General features: G+C 30.3%; 1 protein-coding gene across 1 annotated transcript in view; it reads left to right on the top strand.

Annotated features, from left to right (window-relative positions):
• LOC142318555 (uncharacterized) overlaps positions 1-22792 on the top strand; it is a 34970-nt gene extending 12178 nt beyond the window's left edge. Inside the window, exons 2-5 of the mRNA XM_075355109.1 lie at positions 11897-12098; positions 13494-14105; positions 17845-18054; positions 22566-22792. Of these exons, the coding sequence (XP_075211224.1) occupies positions 11897-12098; positions 13494-13945 (654 nt within the window). The 3' untranslated portion in view covers positions 13946-14105; positions 17845-18054; positions 22566-22792. The remainder of the gene's footprint in view (positions 1-11896; positions 12099-13493; positions 14106-17844; positions 18055-22565) is intronic.
• Positions 22793-23157: the final 365 nt, after the last annotated feature.

Genomic DNA, 23157 nt, shown 5'->3' with positions numbered 1-23157 from the left:
ACTTATTTTTTTATACATGGAAATAAACCGTGGAAACAAATTTCAAATGGGAATCAGGCGGCAGAAAGTACATCAAGCATTTTTAATTATCTTAAGCAAATTCTTAATGAATCTAAAAACATAAATTGAAAATATCATTATTAATTTTTTAAAGGTCAAGTAGCTGGTAAATTTTAACTGTATTTATGAACTTAGAATACAGTAGGACAAAAAAATCAGTAGTAATGAAAATGAGTTTTTAATTTCAATTCTTACTGGTTATAACATCATTCCAAGAAAACTAATGAAAAAAATCATCTTTTTGTTCAGTATTTTGGTCATTAGAAACAATTAGGCTTGTACATGAGTAATATAAAATAAGAATACAGTTTTATAATAAAACATTTTAGCATTTACATAAATTATATGTTAAATCAGGTCCTTTCCACTAAGGTTTAGAACCAATGTAAATGCTCTACAAGTTTATTGATTGGGAGTATCTTGACTGATGTGTTTCTATAAAATGCTTAGTGCAGCACATCCCAATAGTATAAGAAGCAAATTTAACTCAGACATCATTTATAATACAATTAAGTAATTTTAATACATAAATATTTCTATTAAATTAACAATAATTTGTTTATCTTTACTAATTATTTCCTTATATGAAGTAAAGAAAGTATTGCGATAGAATGTAATGGACAGAAATATCCATTTTTACTCGTTTCGGCGTGATGCCTGTATGTACATATGTATCTCCGCATTAACTAAAAATCTATAAGCTGTAGGATGTTGAAATTTTGGATTTAGGGCTGTTGTAACATCTTTGTGCACCTCCCCTTTTGATTGCAATCAACTAGACCAAAAGTGTCTAAAAAAAATCCCAAAATCCTCCCCAAAATTTGATTTTGGACTCTTTCTTAACTGCAGTAATAAGCACTCATTGAGAGTTTTTTAACGATTATAAGTGGTACTTATTTTCTTTGGTTCCAGAGTTAATAGCCAAATAAAATTTTAATTAATGAAATATTTGGATCTTACATGGGGAAGGCACATCGGTTCAAAATCATACCATCTCCTTTTTTTTTTAATTTAAATATATTGATTTATAAATAATTATTAACCTCTGATTGTAACATTTTTTTATGATAAATAATAATTCAATAATAACAATAAAAAAATATGAAAAAATTTCAAAGTTATTACTGAAATAAAATTTTTTGTATTTTCATTTTTTTTAAAAATGTGGTAAATGTAATAGGCATACAAGGAAGTCATTGTGGTGTCCACATCTCATGATTTTTGCTTCTCATGTCTTATTACATCAGGTGATGGACTGCAGATAGTCTGTTACCTCAATAGAATTGTTTTGCAAACTCAAGCTTGCACTGGAACAGTTTGGTTTCATTACAGTGTTTATAAAAACAAATTTAAAAAAATTGAGTATGGTTCCCCCACATTGAAATGAAGAAAAACTTTATATCAACTATGTAAACGCTAGTCATGCATCAAAAATCTTAACTAGAATTCTATACAGGAGAATTAGGAGGAGAGTGGAAGTAGGAGAAGACCAATTTGGTTTCAGGAAAAGTATAGGGACAAGGGAAGCAATTTTAGCGCTCAGATTAATATTAGAAGGAAGATTAAAGAAAAACAAACCAACATACTTGGCATTTATAGACCTAGAAAAGGCATTCGATATCGTAGACTGGAATAAAATGTTCAGCATTTAAAAAAATTAGGGTTCAAATAAAGAGATAGAAGAACAATTTCTAACATTTACAGGAACCATACAGCAACAGTAATAATTGAAGAACATAAGAAAGAAGCCGTAATAAGAAAGGGAGTCCGATTAGGATGTTCCCTATCCCCGTTACTTTTTAATCTTTACATGGAACTAGCAGTTAATGATGTTAAAGAACAATTTAGATTCGGAATAACAGTACAAGGTGAAAAGATAAAGATGCTACGATTTGCTGATGATATAGTAATTCTAGCCGAGAGTAAAAAGGATTTAGAAGAAACAATGAATGGCATAGATGAAGTCCTACGCAAGAACTATCGCATGAAAATAAACAAGTGCAAAACAAAAGTAATGAAATGTATTAGAAATAACAAAGATGGACCACTGAATGTGAAAATAGGAGAAGAAAAGATTATGGAGGTAGAAGAATTTTATTTGGGAAGTAGAATTACTAAAGATGGACGAAGCAGGAGCGATATAAAATGCCGAATAGCACAAGCGAAACGAGCCTTCAGTCAGAAATATAATTTGTTTACATGAAAAATTAATTTAAATGTCAGGAAAAGACTTTTGAAAGTATATGTTTGGAGTGTCGCTTTATATGGTAGTGAAACTTGGACATTCGGAGTATCTGAGAAGAAAAGATTAGAAGCTTTTGAAATGTGGTGGTATAGGAGAATGTTAAAAATCAGATGGGTGGATAAAGTGACAAATGAAGAGGAATTGCGGCAAACAGATGAAGAAAGAAGCATTTGAAAAAATATAGTTAAAAGAAGAGACAGACTTACAGGCCACATACTAAGACATCCTGGAATAGTCGCTTTAATATTGGAAGGTCAGGTAGAAGGAAAAAATTGTGTAGGCAGGCCACGTTTGGAATATGTAAAACAAATTGTTAGGGATGTAGGATGTAGGGGGTATACCGAAATGAAACGACTAGCACTAGATAGGGAATTCTTGGACAGCTGCATCAAACCAGTCGAATGACTGAAGACATAAAAAAAGTGAATGCTTAGTTCACCAACTATCAGCCATTTGAAGCAGCAGACTTGTAAGTTGCTAAGTAAAAAAATTTATTGTGGGTCATTCAGATTAGCAGTATCATTTATGGGTGCAATTCACAAATTCTTAAAAAATCCAAAATAGGATTTCATGTTTTTGTTCACAACAGGCAGCAAATGAAAATTACTAATCAATAAGTCATTTAACACATTTAGTGCGGCCTACTAGTATTTGAATAGTTGTCTGCCGCTAGGAGCATATTACTCCTTTACAAGTACCATTATTATTATAGTTTAGTTTGAGCTTAGCTCTTAGCAGAAGTGGATCGATGTTGTGCACATTATAAGTTCATGTAGTTTATGTATCTGATTTTTTGCCAATTTTACTTTTACACAGAATTTGAAGTGTCAGTTATTTTTATCATCTAATTTATTATTTACAATGGCTACCTGTTGTACAGTTGTGCAACACCTCAGTGATGACACTTATAGATTCGTAAGGTAGTATCTTGATAAAAACTTCACATCCGAAAGTAAGTTGGATGATAATGAAATAAATCCCATTTGGGCAAATAATACTCTAGGATTAAGGAAAATTCCTTTCAGGCCTGTCTTCTACAGAAGGCCTACCTTTTTTGGGAATTACTTTGATGAACTTCAACGATTTGCTCTCTGAATTGAAGAGGATTGTACTTGCCACCACTTTTCTTATGTAAAACATGAGCATTGAATATAGTGATATTTAAAAGTTGGCGGAACTGCTTTAATATAATTCCTTTTTCTTTTGAGTCGTATGTGCTCGTGCTGAGCATTTGATCAATCTTATCAACTGTCCATAAAAATATAATCATTGACAATGTTTGGAACCATTGTCTTCTTCCTTTCTGTACTACTTCTATGCATTCTAATTTTTGTTTAGTTGACAGAAATTAGAAGACATCTTGTTTATCTTGCCACTTCAACAAAATCTTTTTACCCTCCTTATCGCACTGAATGAATTTCATTTTATTTAATTTAAAAGTGATATAAATTGTTTTCGAAGCTTATGGAACTTTTTCTTATTGATAATTGTGATAAAAGTTTCACTGGAGAACCGCTTTTAAAATTACATATTTTGCATAAGTACTTTTGGTACATGGCAGTCAACAATGTTATTAATACGTAATTGCAATTCCTCAGCAAAAATTTCTGTATCGTGATCAATATGAAATCCCGGTCAGGTGTGACATTTTTCATACACTATAAACTTCCATTTTCATATTTCACACAAGCTTCATATAAAAAATATATGAGGCGATATAAAAAATGAATATTATTTACAATCAAACTATCATTTAGTAAGTCCTGAATGTTACAAAATTAATATTTCTATAATCTAGTAAGTATTTATGAGAAATGTTAAATTCAAAATCTTAGGTAACTTTATCTCCGATGATGTTTGTGATACGCAATATTAACAGTAATGTCAGTATGATTAGACATAACAAAATCATGAGAATTACCACAAGAGTTTTAACAATTATTTGATTGTAAATGATTACAATTTGTAGAAAAATCTGTAAGGTGAGTAGCAGCATTTTTTGATAACATTTAGCAAAACCTGGCATATTAATGTCACCTAATAATAGAAACAATTTAACTGTGGTTGCACTGTAATATATGTAAGTGGTGAGTGAATTAGAGATACAGTTTATTCTTATTTTATAAGTTATACAAAAAGTCATAAACATATTTACTTTATGGCATTCATGTTTTGCTTTTTATTACAGCAAGTAGATTTACTACATTTGGAAGGGGAACTGCTTGATATTAGTAATGGTGATATAGAAGAAGATCATTTAGCAATTGAAGAGACTGACATGATTAAATCAGAAAATATAAAAGTTGATAATAAAGTGGTAAGGCTATTAAGTTTTGCATACAGTGGACTATTTATGTTAGTGATTTAGAGATAAAATTTATTTTCATTTTATTTAGTTACTATCATTGTTTGGTGTCATAGGTTTACATGATTTATATTTGCTTGAATTGTAGTTTTAATGTCGCTTGTTAAATCAAATTTCTTCTATACACATGTTATTTCACTTTTTTAATTTCTTTCCTTTCACCTTTTTATCATTTTCTGGTATTTTACTTTTTCTTCTATCCAGGTGAGAAATATTTCTTCAAGGTTTTTGTTTTTCCTGGAAACAGATATTTTGGAATTGTTTTTCATAGTAAATGTTCTTTGTAGTCTTCTTGAGTTATTTTCATTTCTTTTGTCTCTTTCAGTTTCTCTAGTCCAGTTGTTAATAGTTTTGCATACTTTTTGCCTGTTAGGGTACATTCTTTGTCTGGCTATCAGATCATTATCTGGTGCTAATAAATATAATTGAATCTAATTAATATAATAAATATAATTGAAGCTAATTGAATCGTGTAGATTTATATTTAGAAAATTAAATATCTTATATTCTTGTGTTTATATTTATAAATGTGCAATCTTTGCTAAAAGAAATTGTCACTTATTCTTAAAAAATAACAATATCCATCTTAATTAAACCAGATAACAGTACTAACAGTATATTACAAGAAGGGCCTTACTGTGCTTCTGAGTTGCTGAATCATTCCCAAATCTTCCCACCAATTTAATTAAAATACAATTAAGTAATTTTCTTTTATGAAAACAACATTCCTCTGTTGATGAATTTTTTAAATTTATTTATTGTTACTCATATTATTTTTGTAATATTATTCAAACGACTGATACAAATCATTCAGTTCAAACCCAGTTCACACAGTGATAGGGACTGACAATTCATTAATTCAATTCATTAAAGTTTGTGAATGAAAGAACTGGCATTAGTAAGAGAATCTTGTAAAGCTGCATGAAACCAGTCAAATGATTGAATTCATATTATTCAGGTAGACAAGTTTTAGAATATTTAAAACAAATTGTTATAGGCTAAAGATATAAATGGGTTAATTAAATGAAAAAGTTGGGACTAGAAAGAGAATCTTGTAAAGCTGCATGAAACCAGTCAAATGATTGAATTCATATTATTCAAGTAGGCAAGTTTTAGAATATTTAAAACAAATTGTTACAGGCTAAAGATATAAATGGGTTAATTAAATGAAAAAGTTGGGACTAGAAAGAGAATCTTGTAAAGCTGCATGAAACCAGTCAAATGATTGAATTCATATTATTCAAGTAGGCAAGTTTTAGAATATTTAAAACAAATTGTTACAGGCTAAAGATATAAATGGGTTAATTAAATGAAAGAACTGGCATTAGTAAGAGAATCTTGTAAAGCTGCATGAAACCAGTCCAATGATTGAATTCATATTATTCAGGTAGACAAGTTTTAGAATATTTAAAACAAATTGTTATAGGCTAAAGATATAAATGGGTTAATTAAATGAAAAAGTTGGGACTAGAAAGAGAATCTTGTAAAGCTGCATGAAACCACTCAAATGATTGAACAATTAAATGCCCAGCAGCCACTGACAGCACGGAAGAACGAAGAAACCTGCACTTTCCCCCGTTCAGCCCTTCGGGGCCTTGGGAATTTCAAGGTTAATGGTATGTAACTTTGGTTACTACCAATTCTTGGAAAGTGCAGGCCAAAGAAGAACGAAGAGGTCTTCGGAAGAAGAAGAGGGAGAAGAAGAAGGAAGACCAACCACTCGTCTCAACATCACGGACTGGAGTCCGGAACAGAGCCCAGCAGAGATGTGTCCTGAAGGGCAGCTATACCACAAGCGGATGAAGAGCTTTTACACAACCTCTCCTTTTCAAAACTTACAAGTTAGATAAAATAAACCAGCAATTGCGACTCCTTCGGAGTAGGGATCGCATTGCTCCCTCCTTACAGTTAGTGCCCCGTTGTGGCGTATTCCTGCTAGCCTATTAAGCGTTAGCACCGAAAGGACTTCAGTAGACGGTCTGAAGGGGAATTGCGTCGGGAGGACAGGCTTCATAAGCCTAGCCTTCCGCGGTCGGCCCATAAAATGGGTTCGATAACGGTGGTTCAACAACGGATTGGAATGCAATTAAATCCGTCTTAAATTAACTAAATAAAAATAACCAAAACTTGAGAAAATTAGACCCGCTATATAACGTAACCCTTTAAAAAAAAACAAGCCCGGTTAGAATGACCCAGCAGCAAGGGACTCTGTCCAGGTTCTGCGATAAGTAGGGAGAAGTAAATTCCCGTCAACTTTGCATTCCTAATTCTATTGACGATGTTGATGTAATCACACACAATGCAGCATATGAGGCTCTACAATGAAGCCGAGGCAACTCCCAGCAAGGCCCTACGATGAACTATAGTAACTCTTTCTAAATTTCTTCTTATTTGCAGCGAAGCACCCCACATTGGAGCTGCATACAAGATAGATAATTAAACTGGTGCTATGTATCTTGACCGACATTATTCTTTTTGAATCTGGTTGTTCCTCAAGTTGAAAATACTCTGAAAGGGATCAACTCCACACCCGCATTAGAAACAAAGAATGTTGATTTGTGCGTCTGTTGAGCTGGAGTACAGAATTCGTGTTAAATCTTGATCAGCAGCTGCAAAAGACATAGGTGATGAACGCTATTAAATCTTATTTCACAAACAATGGCGATGTGAGAAGGGCAGGAGAATCGTCTTTAGTCTACCATGGTGACAACTGTGATGAACTCTTCAGATTTGTCGTCATAAACAAGGAATGAAAGTGTTCAGCCCTTGCTTATGATCACCTTGTGTGAGAGGATGGAAATACGGCACGTGGTTTGACAGAGCTCGCAGAACCCTTAAGGGCTCACATTATATTCGTAACCATCAATGCTATTTAGTCTTGAGTTATTAGCAAATGAGGATCAACTACAATATTTTTCCTATTTCTTTGACAGCGATGCTCGGTAATAAAACTTATATTTTTGAAAAAGCAGTTGTTTCAAAACTTTACAATTTTAAATAAATTATGTTACCCAAAGTGGTCTTCTAAAGTATAATGTATTACATGTTAAAAGGGCATCTGATAAACGTATATTTTTAGTTAAAAATCAGTCTTAAAAATTAACCGTACGACTTTTAGATTACTTTTTCAAAATGTACATTGAGAGTAGTTCAGATAGACTGTGTGCAACACTAAGAATGCGCTTAGGTTAGTTTAAATGCATTGAAAATATTATGATTATGTAAGTTAGTATTTATTTTAGAAGTTAAAGTGAGTGTTGTCTATTCATTACTGTTACAGTAAACATTTTACTAAGTTGTTACATTGCGGAATGAATTTGAAATACATATTTGTTACGTACTATGAATGTGGTTTACTTGCACGTGGTAGATTGCTCGAATTATAAATAATATGGTATGATATTGAATTAAGGGTACAGTATATGTGCTTTATTTAATAATTTACCAGTGCTATTTTCTAGTATAAAAAATATAATTTCGATGTTGAAGTTGCCAGATAATTTGGTTCCTAACCTAGTGTACAAAAGTTCAAATTCAGCTTGCACCACAACATACCGTACCTTTGCTGGTTAAGTTCTTACTTTAAAGGTATATATTTGTTAAAAACATAAGTCAGTATCTTTTAAATAATAAAACCTCAAATATTTAGCTTATGTCATAAACTGGCAGTATTTACTTAGTTTTAAGTTTTTCTTCATACAGAATTTTATTATTTTACAGTAGGCAAATTAATTCTTTTTTAATAATTAGACTGTTCACTACATACATTTTAAGTCAATTACTTACTGTCCAGTTTTAGATTTACCTTTACAGACAACTTCCAAATTTTTCATTGTATCAGGAAAACAAAATATACTTTTTTAAAAACAATATTACAATCTTTAACATTGATTGTTCTTTTTTATATTAAATCAAAGCTGCTTAAACTTATTGGTATAGAAGCTGATTTTAGTGTTGTTGAAGACTATCCGTATTCAAGTTTTCTGTAACTACTAAATAAAAAGACCTGTTAGATATTATGAGGTCCTTTGTCTACAAAGCGAAAAAGAGCTTAATGCAGTATGTAATTGTATTCCTTTACACAAAGCAGAACAGTTACTGATAAAATTCAAGTTTTGATACCATTATACAAGATTTTTAAAAAATTAACTGCCAATCTTAGAAAGGAATATATCATTAAAAGATGTTCATGCTCTATAAACTGGATTCTACAGTCTATACTGATTATATTATTAACTCAAATAGGTCTGCCATAAAGAAATCTAACTTTTAAAATAGAACCTGAATATAGTGATGTAATGCTATGTGCTCAGAGGCAATATGCTTTGCTGGTTTTTGTTGCAAATCTCATACTAGCTGCATATCATTCTTTTTTTTTATGGTTGCTGAAGTGAGTTAATGTTTAGTATTCTTAGTGTTTTTTCTGATCAAAATAATTAAGGGTAATGAAATATGTATATGGACAAGTTAAAATTTTATTATTGAATGGTTCTTGATATATATAAAATGTATGTGTGTATATATGCCCTTTTTTTTTTGTCTTCAGTCATTTGACTGGTTTGATATGCCCTTATGTATCATATATATATATATATATATATATATATATATATATATATATACACATGGTGATATTTAAGTATGGAAACAGCTTTATACTGCATATCTAAGAGGTATTTGGGAGGCAGAAAGGAATGGAGTTCTACATTGTTAAAAAAACATCTGCATTATGGAGGGTTTTTAGTATTTGTCTGCCATATTGAATCAAATTTAATTTATTTAAATATGAAGATTAAATGTGAACGCATTCTGCTAATGCGTTCATTATCGAGTTATAAGCATTTAAAGTTGCAATGACAGAAAAAATCATGTTCACAATAAAAGAGGGTAAAACATTCTGCATGAAAAATTTTATTGTATTTTACATTCATGATACCTACAATAACTGACTTTAAACTGTGCTATAATATTAATAATAATAAACAATAACTAATAATTAAAACACACCTAGCTATATCAACCGATATTATTTTTTAAATAAAAATTAACATCCAGTGTTAATATAAGCTGATATTTGTTACTTATCATAAATGAAACTAATCAGCTGGAAATACTTACTTAAAAAATGTTTTACAAATTTATTTGAGTAAAGCATATGTTAATTTACAACAATGCAGTGATCTTTGTTGGATTACAATTAACCACATATCTCTGGAGTGGTCAGGAGTAGACTACATTTCATTTACATTCATAAATATCATCCTCACTCATCCTCTGAAATAATACATTACAGTGGTTCTGGGGGCTAAACAGAAAAAAGAAAGTTTGTATTACGTTGAAATAATGCAACTTTATTAACTCCTCATTTGTCCTTTTTACCTCAACATACTTGTAATGCTAAAATTTGAGAGTGCTAATAAAAATTAAGTTGTAGGCCTAGTGGTTCAAATTTTTTATTATTGTTTTCGGTGAAAGTTTTATTATTAGTTTCCTCATTCATTTATTTAGTTGTATTAAATCTTCAAACAACAACACCTTTTTTAAGTTAAACTGAAAGAACAAATCAGTTGATGTATGAGTATGGTGACAGAGTTTGGCCTTTACAAGAGGATTTATTTATTTAATAATAGATTTCCAAACAGAGAACCAATAAGTAAATTGACTGTGATCAAGACAGTACAGGGGTTTCAAGCTGATACTGTAAATAATTGTCCTCGCACCGCTAGACCAAGAACTTTCACAACTGATGCCAAGTCATTAGATGTATTGCATGCAGATCTTTGTTGAAGACCGTCATTCATCAGTTCAGAAAGCTGCTGTCCAACATGACTTAACTTATTTGTCAGTTCTAAAAATTCTTAAAACAAATAAATTTCACCCTTAAAGCTACATCTGGTGCAAGTACTTTCAGATCGCTGAGTTGAGTATTGTAATATTATAATGCAAAAATTAGATAAAGACGCAAATTTTTGTAATTCATTAATATTTACTGATGAAGTGTTTTTTAAGTTAAATAGATGGCCATGTGAATAAGCAAAACTGTTGATATTGGAGCAATCATAATCCCAGATGAATATGGAGGCTCATACTTAGTACCCTCAAAAAGCGAATGTTGGGCGGGAATCTTTGGTCATTGTATTGTAGGATCTTTTATTTTAGATGACAATCCTGCAGGAGATGTTTACTGCAACTTGTAAGCTGATAGGATGTTACCAAACATCCAGGAAAATGTTGGACAAGAATTATTAAATAATACTAATAGTTTCAGAAAGATGGGAAACCATCTCATTATTATGTCGGCATGGGAAATTTTAAACAAACAATTTTCAAATCTCTGGATGGGTCGTAGAGGAGCCATAGAATGGCCTGCCAGGTCCTCAAACCTGTCTTCTATGGATTACTTTTTTAGGGATGCCTGAAACATAATGTTTACAAAAAAATCCTGCAGACATTGATGAATTGAAAAGAATAATTGACAAATTTGCTTGTCTACCACCAGACATGATACAACAATTTATAAACTGATATTACTTGAGCTTAGCACATTGCCAAGCTGTAGAGGTGAAGCATTTTGAACGTTTATTGTTGAATGGTATGCTTTCAAAATTTATTTCATCAGTAATTTTCGAAAACATTTATTTAAAATTGTAAAATAAATATTGTAATATGTAAAGTAAATAATATTAGTTTATATAGCCACTTAAATTGTTGTTTTGTTGTTAATTATTAGTTATTGTTTATTATTATCAATATCAATATTATAGCACTGTTTAAAGTTCATTATTGTATGCATGATGAATGTAAAATGCAATAAAATTGTTCATGCAGTGCGTTTTACCTCGTTTTTTTGTTAACACTATAAGACAAACAAAAATAATAAGAAAAACATTAGCATTCAACTTTAAATGCTTATAACCCAATAACAAAGGCATAACAGAAAAACAGGTTTCACCATTGTTTTTCTTGTAAAATTTTAAATCAGAATGATGTGTCATATGTCTACATTCCTATTTAAAAAAGTTAAGTTTGATTCAATATAGTAAATAAAAATTAAAAACGCACCATAACGCAGATTTGTTTTACCTATGTAGAAACCCATTTCTTTCTGACTCCAGATACTTCTCAGTATACAGTATAAAGCTGTTTCCATACTTATCACCCATAGTATCACCCGGTATATGTATATTGCTTATCAGAATATTTTTTTCTTTGTTACTCACAGATAGATTAGCGTGGAAAAGAAACGGTTTTTTGTTGGCAATCTGCCACATGAAATTGATGAAGATGTTATAAGAAGTCGCTTTTCTAAATATGGTGAAGTATTATCCGTTGAACTTAAATTTTGTTATAGTGGTTTGGATCAAAATGAGATAATTTCTACGTTTGCTTTTGTAAATCTGCAAGGTTCTCAAGAGTCACTTTCAGCATGTATGTATGTTATAAATTTAATATTATTGACATTAAAACACATTATTAATAATTTTTATAAATCAAGTGCCAATATTGTGATCATCCTGTTTTTACTTAAAATTATTCTGCATAATAATTGGCAACAAGCATACTTAATTGAGAAGTTATCTTATGCAATCATGAACCAACCATCAGCCATAATCTATTTATGAACAGCTCTGTTAATTGGCAAGTGTAAATATTATATTTAACCATACACAATCCTTTTCTGAATACCATTATATAAAACCAATCTAATCAAGATTGTATCATTGGTTTTTAGAGTTTTGGCATTGTTCTTGTCCAGTTTCTTATAGATAGCTCTTCAAGAGTGTCATTAATCTAATCTCTATATAAAAAATATTGGAAAAATGGAAATCTGAAAATTAGTATTTCAGGTTTCACAGAACAGACTTTGCTTGATCTTACTGATGTTATTATGAGCTAACATAATTTTGTTTATGATTTCTTAAGTTAAATAATGATATTAGCCTTCTCTTTGCTAGTTCCTTAGATATTGAAATGAAGTAGTTAAAAGTAGTCATTTATAGTTATTTTAGTTATATTTCTCTATAAATATTTATTTTTGCTGAAATGAATTCAGAGAAATAAAATGTGATAACAGCATATTTTGCTTTTTTACTTCTGTTTTATAATCTAAAATCTCTGAGAATATTCCAAAAATCATTCGATAATTATTTCTACAATTATTTTTTTTTTATAAAAGAACTAAGATCAAACAGTTCTATGCAGCAGTTTTAAATCTTTGTTTAGAAAAATTAAATATCCTAATTATATTGTAATTAATAATATTAAATTGTAGTTAATAACAATCTTGATTATTTTATATCCTTTTAAGTAAAATAATGTGAATTATCTACAATTATCTTATGAATTTTTTTTAGCCCACAATTTACCTGCCTATTTTTAATCAGGTTTTGAAGGATGGTTATTTTTTCTCTCAGCGTAGGATATTATATTTAATAAAATATTTTTGAAACTGCTTGCTTCAGTGAACAAAGATCCTTTTGAAACTAGCAATTAATGATTTGGTATTATTGCTGTCATATGTCATTGTTTAAAGAGAAATTAAAGTTTTATCTTTTTTTTTAATTTTCATATCATTTCATTCGATTTTCTGGTTATTGAAAGTTAAGTTATTGTATGAAAGTTAAGTACATTTTTAGCAAAATTAAAAATTGTAGTTAATGAAATATAGTTTTTCAATTAATGTTTTAATTGGTTTTTTAATATGTGATATAAGTTATTTGTGTGGTAATATTTTAATAGATTTTGTTTCTGAAAGAAAAAATTATCTGTGTCTTAAAAGTACATGAGAAGACCAAAATCTGATGTGTGTCATTTTTGTTTCAGGTCTAAAAAAATTACATAGAAAAAAGTGGCTTGGAAAAGAAATAACCGTAGAATTTTTAAAAGAGAGTATATTGAATAAATTAGAAAATGAAAGAAGAGCTGCTAAGGATAACATTTCTGGAAAGACAAATGATGCAACTAAGATGTCACATAGTTGCTTTGAATCAAATAATGGTGATTTATTTGAAAATAATGAAGAGTCAGTAAAAATAGAAGATATTAAAACTTCTACTTTATCTAAAATTAATTTTAATAGTAAAAGTAACAGTAATATTCTAACAAAACTGGAAAATTTTAGTAATGTTTGGAAAGACTGTGATGAATTTAGTGGAAGAAAAATTACAAAATTTGATGACAGTTCTGATTTTTCAACTACAGTTAATGAAAGACATGAAAATGTCTTCCCTAAAAAAATTATTGGTTCTAAAGAAAAATTTAACTTTCTTGATTAGTAACAAATTTTCAGATATAGATGAAAAAAATAATGGTTCAGAGAGTAAATTTTCAAGAAATTTTACAAACGCTGATGAAAAAAGATTGAAATCTATTAAAGAAATGAAGAAAGCAATTGATCAAAGAAAACAAACTATTAAAAAGGCTCTACCTTCTGTGGTAAGTAATTACGTGTACATTTTCTATGGCTGTTATATTAATGTTTATCTAAAAAGAACTGTTTTAAGTAATAAAATATTTTTTTTAAATTCAGCATGAGGATGCATTTTTGAATTTAATAAGTAAAATTTTAAGGTTTTTTTATCCCTCCCAATCTATATTAACATCATAAGATTCAGGAAGCCCTCTCCCACTTTTAAGTAAGATTACATTAATTAGCTGTGTTAAATAAGTATTTTTTTCTTGTATATTTTAGACAATTTTTGGTCTGTTGTATTATTTTTAAGATTAAATTATAATTCTTTTTACATAAAAATTTTCTAAAAGATATATATTTTTAATTTTTATAAGCTTTTTACAAATTTGACATAAAAATAATTCAAGGTAGCAAACTCTGATTAAAAAAAGTGGTTTTTTTATTTTTATTTTTATTTTTTTTTTTTTTTTTTTTAAGTGTTGTTTAGGAAAACACAGAAAACTGTTGTTTTCTTTATAGTGCAGTAAAGTACATGTAGATTCATTCTATATTTATCGTGGTAGTTTTAAGAAATTCAATCTTGTATTTACACTAATGTATTATTTTGTATTGTAAAATGACATGGAGTGGTTTGATTCTACTTTCATCTTGTATTCTTGCCAGATCTGCACCTCTAGTTATACTGTAATAGTTCATAGTTAATTAGGAGTCTGATTGGTGGAGTTTTGTAACTGGATTTAATAATTATGTGCTAGACGCACCATCCAGTGCTGCCTGTTGTATAGCAGGCTTAATATTTTTAGTTTTGTATATTTAAATGGTATTTTTGTATAGAGGGGATGCTACTTAAGTTGTATGTGGAAAACGTGCCAGTAACTGCTATGTTAGATAGCACGCTCTGTGAAAAGGGAGGAACTTATCTGACAAGGATGAAAGAAAAAAAGGAAGGGGCGAAACTTGGTGATGTGTGGTACAAGGGAGGCAGCCTCCATGCCTAGGGTATACTGGTTCGCACACACACACACACACAAGAGTGGGAGGGTCGGTGCTTCCCGATGATGGTATGGAGGACCCTCAAGGTGTGAGAAGGTCACAGGGGAGCTCCCGGCATGCAAATTGAAGTCAGGAGCTAATAGGTTACAGATGGGAAGGGTGGCTCCCTAGCGGAGAAACATGTCAGCTGTCCAGAATGGAGGTTGGCGTGCTCCGATGATGCGGGGGGGACCCCAGTGGGTGAACCTCTAGAACAGAGGCCAGATAGGAAGGGCAGAGACTGCTGCCATGATACTTTGAGGTGACCATGTATGTTATGATTGGTTGTGAAGACCAGTTGGTTGCCTTGTTGGGGCTGTTTAAAAAAAAAAAAACAAATTCATGCTCTTTCTATACTAAAACTCAACGGACACAATTATTGAGCAAAATAATTATGGTTTTGTATGATATCTCACATGAAAAATAGAAATTGTTCCCAGAACTGTATCTGAGAGAATTGTTATAAAGCTCAAAAAACTGGAGACAAAATTTATTTCTGAGAAAATTGATTGATGTAATTAAAGTCAATAAAAATCAAATATGAGGTGTGTGAGAAAAGTAATGAGACTGACTTTTTACTTACCAAAGTTTTTATTTTTTTCAAACAATATTATCCCCTTCAAAGTAGTTCCCTTGGGAAGCTATATACCGACGGAGTCATTGTTCCCACTCCTGGTAGCAGCGCTGGAAGGCTTCAACTGGTCGGTCACAGCCTTGAGTGTTCTCCAGAGTTCCAAAAGACGTCCTTTTAAGATATGTTTCAATTTTGGGAAAAGGAAAAAGGCACAAGGACTCAAATCAGGTGAATAGGGGGGTTGAGGAACCGCAGGAATGCATTTTGAGATCAAAAATTCCCTGATGGAAATTGCCATGTGACACGGGGCATTCTCATGATGAAGCATCCACTTGTCTGCAATGTCTGGTCTCACGTGAATAACTCTTTTCCTGAGCCTTTCAAGAACACCTTTGTAAAATACTTGGTTGACAGTTTGTCCTGGAGGAACAAATTTTTTATGCACAGTACCCCTACTGTCAAAAAAGCAAATCAGCATGGTTTTGATCTTTGATTTGGTCATTCAGCATTTTTTCGTCGAGGAGATGCTGGAGTGTGCCACACTGCTTTGCTGCTTTGTTTCAGGATCGTACTCAAATATCCAGGATTCATCACCTGTGATCACAAGATTGAAGAATTCTTGGTCATTGTCAGTCCTCTCAAGCAGATCAACGTACACGTTTCTTTGATTGTCCTTCTGTTCTTTTATGAGGTTTTTCGGCACCAATTTCGCACAAACCTTTTACATGTCCAAATCGTCTGTAAAATTTGATGTACGGTGAAAGTGTTTAAATTTAGCTGTTCACTCATCAGATTTTGAAGTTGAAGGTCTCCCTGAGCGAGGTTGATCTTCAACGTGTTCTCGGCCTTCCAAAAATGATTTGTGTCAGCAGAAAACTTGTGCTCTTGATAAGCAATGTTTTCCATAGGCCTGTTTCAATTTTTCAAAGGCCACACTTACTCGCGGATTCCCCAAGTTTAACACAAAACTTGATTGCACAACATTGCTCTAAATTCCGATGCTCCATTTTCGTACCGCACAACAAAAATACAACTTCACTGATGGTGCTGTCAAAAATAATGTGTTGGCTGAATGGCGTTGAAACTCGTACTGAGCATATGGAAGGGATGAACAAACCGGTCTAACACAGACCAATGGACACAGTGTTGCCAGATCGCTTGCAGTGTTACCAATCTCATTACTTTTCTCACACACCTCGTAAAATGTTTTATATCGATCTTTGTTGAAAAACCAAACGAAACCATAAAAAAATTGACTTAAAAACAAAAAAAAGTTACTCACTTTTCTAAATTATCGTAACCCTCTTGTTTTGGAACTCCTAATTTTGTTCTTTTGTATTAATACATTTTTAAAACCTAAATACATTTTTCCTCTTTTCTGTAAATCATGTTTAGATATTTTGATAAGCTATGAATTAGATACAAAGCAGTCTAATTGTCGATATCCATTTTCTAGCATTGGTTTTGTTTGACTTCATGACTTAATGTTATTTTAAGGTTTGAGTTGAAACTGTTTGTTAGCAGTATTAAATACTTTTTTTATTCCGCTTTTTTAATTTTATTAAATCAAGAGTTTTTGCTAACTTACTTGAGGGTTTCTGACTGAACAATTTGTGATTCAGACCTGCATATGTTTTTTTTTCTTAATATATTAGGGAAGTAGGTTTTAACATTATTAAGAATATTATTAACAATAAGCAAACACATACAGATGTACTAACTTATTTGTATTATATTGAACAAATAAATTTAAGGGATTGTAACTTACAAATGTTATGTGATGATTTTTTTCAGAATACATATTCAGATTCAGCATATCAAATACTATATAGAACACCTACTCCCTTTTCAATTCCAAATTTTATGTTGATCAGTATAATCATTGTTGCAAAGCTGTTTCCGATTTGATTTTTTTATTAGAAATAGTGAAAAAAATTAAATTAAAAACATTGGTTGAGAAATTTAAATAATTACTAATGAAAACTTTAAAATAATTATTTTAATCTCAGTAGTGTTTTAACTGAAAATTATTTTTGAGGTTTTAGGTATGATATTTTGTACACGTACGTTATTAAATTTTAATTAGATGAATATCTTGGGAGTATGAAATAATTTTTATTATAAGTAATTAAACATCTATATGATCTTTTCTTTAGGATTCTGGAAATTTGAACAAAAAGATTGTTTTTAATGATGATGATGATGATACTGATTATGATAAAAGTGTTGATAATTTACATAAAACTGAAAAAGTAAATCATTATGATAAGAAAAGCAAATTATTCAATGATGATTCTTGTGATGAAAATGAAGTATTGCATTCGTTTGATGTAAAACAATAGTTTGAAGGTGATAAAGGAAAAAAAGTAAGTTATTAGCATAGCTATTGAAATAACAAATACAGTGTTAAATTAAGAACATAGTTAATGAATAGAAACATAGAACATAGTGTTTAAATAGGAACATAGTTATTCAATAATTGAGCTGAACAAAAAACTTACTGTAAATTCTTTGTTGAGCTCTAGAATTATTGAATATTTTACTATTATAAATACAATATTTTTTATTCAGTTTTTTTAATTTTAATAAACCAAAGTAATATACTAACTTACTACGTGTATGTACTAGAGGGTTTCTAAATGAACAATTTGTAATTCAGACTTGCAAACCTGCATATGGTTCACAATTCCAGGAATAAGCAAACTTTTTTCTTAATTGCTTAAGTTTACATAGGGTTGTGTAAGTATGGATGAACAAACTTTTAAGTTGTCCATCATAGAGAAGAAGAGGTCTTTACCTTTCCGTTGGATTATTTTGTCTCATATTTTGTTTTCTCCAAGGCTAGAGTTTTCTCATACCCCAGTTCGCACTCAATTTTTAGTTCTGTGGGTTTAGGTTTAACCTGCTAGATCCATGCCTAAGATACATGACCTGTAAAGTATACCCTTCCTGTGATCCAGTGGGAGCTTGCTATGGGCCAACCCATGGACTGGTTTGTCTGTTTTTTATCCAGTGTTTTTTCATAGTAAGCCAGTTCGGATCCAATTTTTAGTTCTCTGGGTTTAGGTTTAATCTGCTAGATCCATGACCTCCAAAGCATACCCTTCCTGTGATCCAGTGGAAGGCTTGCTGTGGACCACCAACCCAGCAACTGTTTTGTCTAGTGGCTTCATAGGAAGCCTTGTGACTGAACTGCTTATTAAATAAAGCCTGGCCCCCTAAATTACAAAATACTGTTATCATATCTTGTGTAAACTGATAAATTGAGTTTTTGTTACACTTAGTTTAAAAAAGAATAACTTTCTTCATAAATATTATTTCACCTATATATATATTTTTCTAAAAGGTAATAAATATGAACTTCAAATACATTGAATGATATAGTATGTACACTTGCAAATTTTTTGTGATATTCAAACTTTTTTTCTCATTCTTACCTTATGCATTATCTTTTTTATTATAAAAATACAAATGTTTTCTAATAAATATAAATAAATAAAAATGTAAAAACTCCTTTGATATTCGGTATTTGCAATTATAAAAGAGGCTGAAAACAATTACATAGCTTGTTTTGAGTGAATCAGTTGTTTTGTGCTGGCCTCAGAAATGATAAGTATATCTCAACTACTCCAGGATAACTATTGTGAAACTTTAGTGAAGACCTGTAGAGACAGGTGAATCCTTTGCTTGAGAAGTGACTGTATATTACTATGTTATATCGCAGGTTGCCAGGCCAGGATGTATTGCTTGTGGAACTGATCAACAAATAATGGCTAAAATGTCATCTAGATAACTGGATGTATTTTATTTTAACTTTGTTTTTAAATGTTAACCTTAACTACTAGGATTAAAATTTGAAAAACTATGACTAGGCCCTGTTCTGTTGATATTCCACATGGAATGTTAATAAATCAAAGATTAGTAATCTAGTAATGCTAGAAAGTAATCTATTCGTACTATCTTTCTATCTCCTGAGTTTGTGCATTTAAGCTGGTGTGTTTAAATTTATTCTATCATCATTATTATATTTATTAAAGTTTAACTTTTTTTTTATTACTTTTAAAAGATACTTGAAAATAATCCAAATTTTTATGTGATTGAATTTTTTAATATCCCATTACAAGGATAATATTTATCTAGTTTTTCCTCAGAGCCTCTACTGTTTTTAAGGATGGATTACTGACTGCAGAGAAAAATTTAACATACCTGATAAACAACACAAAACAAAAATCCTCAAATACTCTTAGGACATAAAGAATAGTTATGATCAGTAGTGTACCCACAATGTTAGAAGAAATAAGAAATTTCCTATGTTTTCATTAATTTGCTTTCTGTTGTACAGAGCAAGTTAAAAGTATGGAAACTCCTTAACAACTTTAAAACCATTCCTGATAGAATACTGTAACTTTCAGTATAAGATATCTGTCGACTACTTTACCTTTTGACATCCATTATGTGATAAATCATTTTAAAGGTCTCTTTTAAAGCAAGAAAAATGGTATAGATAAAAAGTTGATACAATGTCTGTGTTCAAAATTGCAACGAGATAAAGTTTGGATTTTGGAAAAAATTCATTGTTAATTTAAGGAACTATAATCACAAATAAATAAATTTATAAAAATTTGTTTAAATGCATATTATTTAATAAATTTATTTAAAAAAAAATTATTAAGCATAACATTTCCATATGTACTTAAATCTCATTTTAATAAATGTTCAAAATGACTTCCTGTTGTTTGACATTGTCTCAGTCAGTTGCAAAAGTATAATCCTGCATTATTCAATGATTCCTAGTGATATTTTCTGCTGGTCCTCAAATTCTATTTTGTAAAACTTTGATATCTTGTGTCTTATTATGATAAACAATACTTTTTAAGCAGCCCCATAGAAAGTAATCCAGTGGTGACAAGTCACTAACCCAACAGTCTGGTAGGAAACTCGTAATCGCAAATCAGCTGATTTCGAAGTTGATTGTTCTAAGGTTCAAATCCTAGTAAAGGCACTTCTATACAAATTTGAATACTAGATCATGGATACTGGTGTTCTTTGGTGATTGCGTTTCGATTAACCACGCATCACAGGAGTTGTCTACCTGAGACTGTACAAGACTAACTTCATTTACATTCATACATATCATCCTCATTCATCCTCTGATGTTAATACCTTACGGTGCTTCTGGAGGCTAGACAGAAAAAGAGAGTGGTGGCAACATTTTAATGTTTGAAATGATAGGATCAAAATGATATGTTGTCATATTATTTCTTATTTTAGTGCGTGCAAATTTCCATCAATAAATATAAGCCGTATCAATCGTCCACCAACAATGCCTGCCTATACATTTACTTTGATTTGATACTGTGTATAAACCATGATACCAGTGTGAATTAATGTCAGTCCAGTGTCGACAATTATTGTGATTTATATTGCCATTTAAAAAAATGTGACCTAATCCCTAAAGATTATGTTGTTTGATAAATTAGGATCTGCATAAGTATTGTTCATTTTTTTTTTCAGAACTCAAGTGTTTGATTGTAATCATCTTCATTAGGTTCAAGAACATTAAGTTCTTGAACCAGACAAATTTTGAAGGGTTTGAAATTTTCAATTCTTAATGTTCAAATTGCTGAACTCTGGCTAATATTATATTCTTGTGCTGCTGTTTGAGTTGAGGAATGAGGATTCTCAGTAAATTCTTGCATAATCTCTTAACGATTTATTATTTATGGTAGATTTAGGCCTCCCTGGTTTTCCGCTATTAATGCTCTCTGTTTCTTTAAATCATTTGATGGTTTTTGGCATTGTACCTTTTGAAATAGAGTTACAATTACTAAATGTTGCATTGAAAAATTCACAACTTCCTTATACAACCTATCACCAAAGCCCCTCATCATTAAAAGTGTGACCCTCTTCTGTTCATTAAGTAACATGTTGATAGTAATATTAACAGGTAGCACAGAAAAAATTAATTCAGTAAAAAAACAATTACAAAAAGGTAAAAAAATTATAACTAATGAAAGTGGTTTACAAATATGGTAAAATAAAAAAAAATCAATTAGCCAATCGATCACAATAAATTCTCTTAAGAAACTAAAAGTGTAGTAATGAAACACACTAAATGCAATATTACACAACAATGAAGTAAGCTTCATTTTTGTAACAATGGCAAGAAACCATCATGATCAGCATAATTACATGACAATATTTTTATTTATTTACTCATTAAAGAGGAACAAAAATAATTTTTTTTTATCTTTTAAAATAAAAATTTACCTTTTAAAATTAATTTTAATTAGATTAGATGTAATTTAATTTCTTTTTGTATAATTTTATTATCTGAACATATTAAATTTAGTAATTTTCAAAATCCAAACTTTAAACTGTTGTCACCATTTTGGTTCCAGACATTATACCAACTTTTTAATTATAACATTTTTCTTGTCTTAAAGAGAACTTTAAAATTATATATCACACAAAGATGTTACTGTTTGAAATAAATTTGAAATACAACACCTAGACCAACCCACAAAAAGGGATTGAAATTCTATTTCTTGTCAGCTAAAGTTGACTGATACCTTATCCTTACAGTATTCTGTCTGGAATGGTTTTAAAGTTGACGAGGGGTTTCCATACTCAATCTGTATAGCTAATCCTCTGTATTTATGTAATTTTTATTTTTTTATTTTATTGTAAAAAGTTTGGTTTATTTGGCAGTGATTTTAAGAATTTATAAATATACAAAAAGAAAGTAGTTTATTGGTATAGAAACATATAATATTAATCAGTGCTTCGTACATTCTCATTTTTCTTGTTTATTATAATGTTTTCATTTTTATTGATCGATTTTGAGTTTTTATTTTTTTTATTTTCTTTTTTTTAGCTTTTTGAATTGCAGTCTAGATTTGGTAATGATTCAAGGTTTTATATGGATGAAAAATTTTATGAGAGTGATGAAGAAAAAAATGATAATGAAAAACAAGATATTGAGAGGTTGGAAGATTTTGATGAGAAAGAGGAAACAATAAATGACGAAGTTAAAAAACAATTAAAAATATTACAAAGCATTGTTGGCACAGAATTCTCTGGTCAACAGAAAAAACAAAAACTGTAAGTATGTTATTTTTATCTGTTTTTTTTTCAAAAAAACAAATTCATTTTATCTTCAGCTAGCCCAGGAAATTCATCAGGCCTCTCCAACATCTCTTACACTTTGCCATTTCTCTTCTCCTTCCGCTGATGACTGGCTCTCATCATGATGTCCTTACGTTTGCTTTCCATGTTGTTCGTAAGTGTCGTACAGATCTTCCATCAATTTTCAACTTTTTCAACAATACTGAATATATTTTAACATTTTCTAATAACTTACTACAAAATAAAAGTTGAACTGAAATCTACAAATTCAAAATAACTAACTCTCCATTTTTAAATACTTTTTACTTCTATGTTCATGTTTTTTCACAGTTTCATTTTAG

This window comes from Lycorma delicatula, chromosome 1, assembly GCF_047948215.1.
Source record: "Lycorma delicatula isolate Av1 chromosome 1, ASM4794821v1, whole genome shotgun sequence".
In the NCBI taxonomy this organism is placed as follows: Eukaryota; Metazoa; Arthropoda; class Insecta; order Hemiptera; family Fulgoridae; genus Lycorma; species Lycorma delicatula.
Note: the sequence above shows the minus strand (reverse complement) of the source record. Positions and strands in the feature narration are given on the sequence as shown.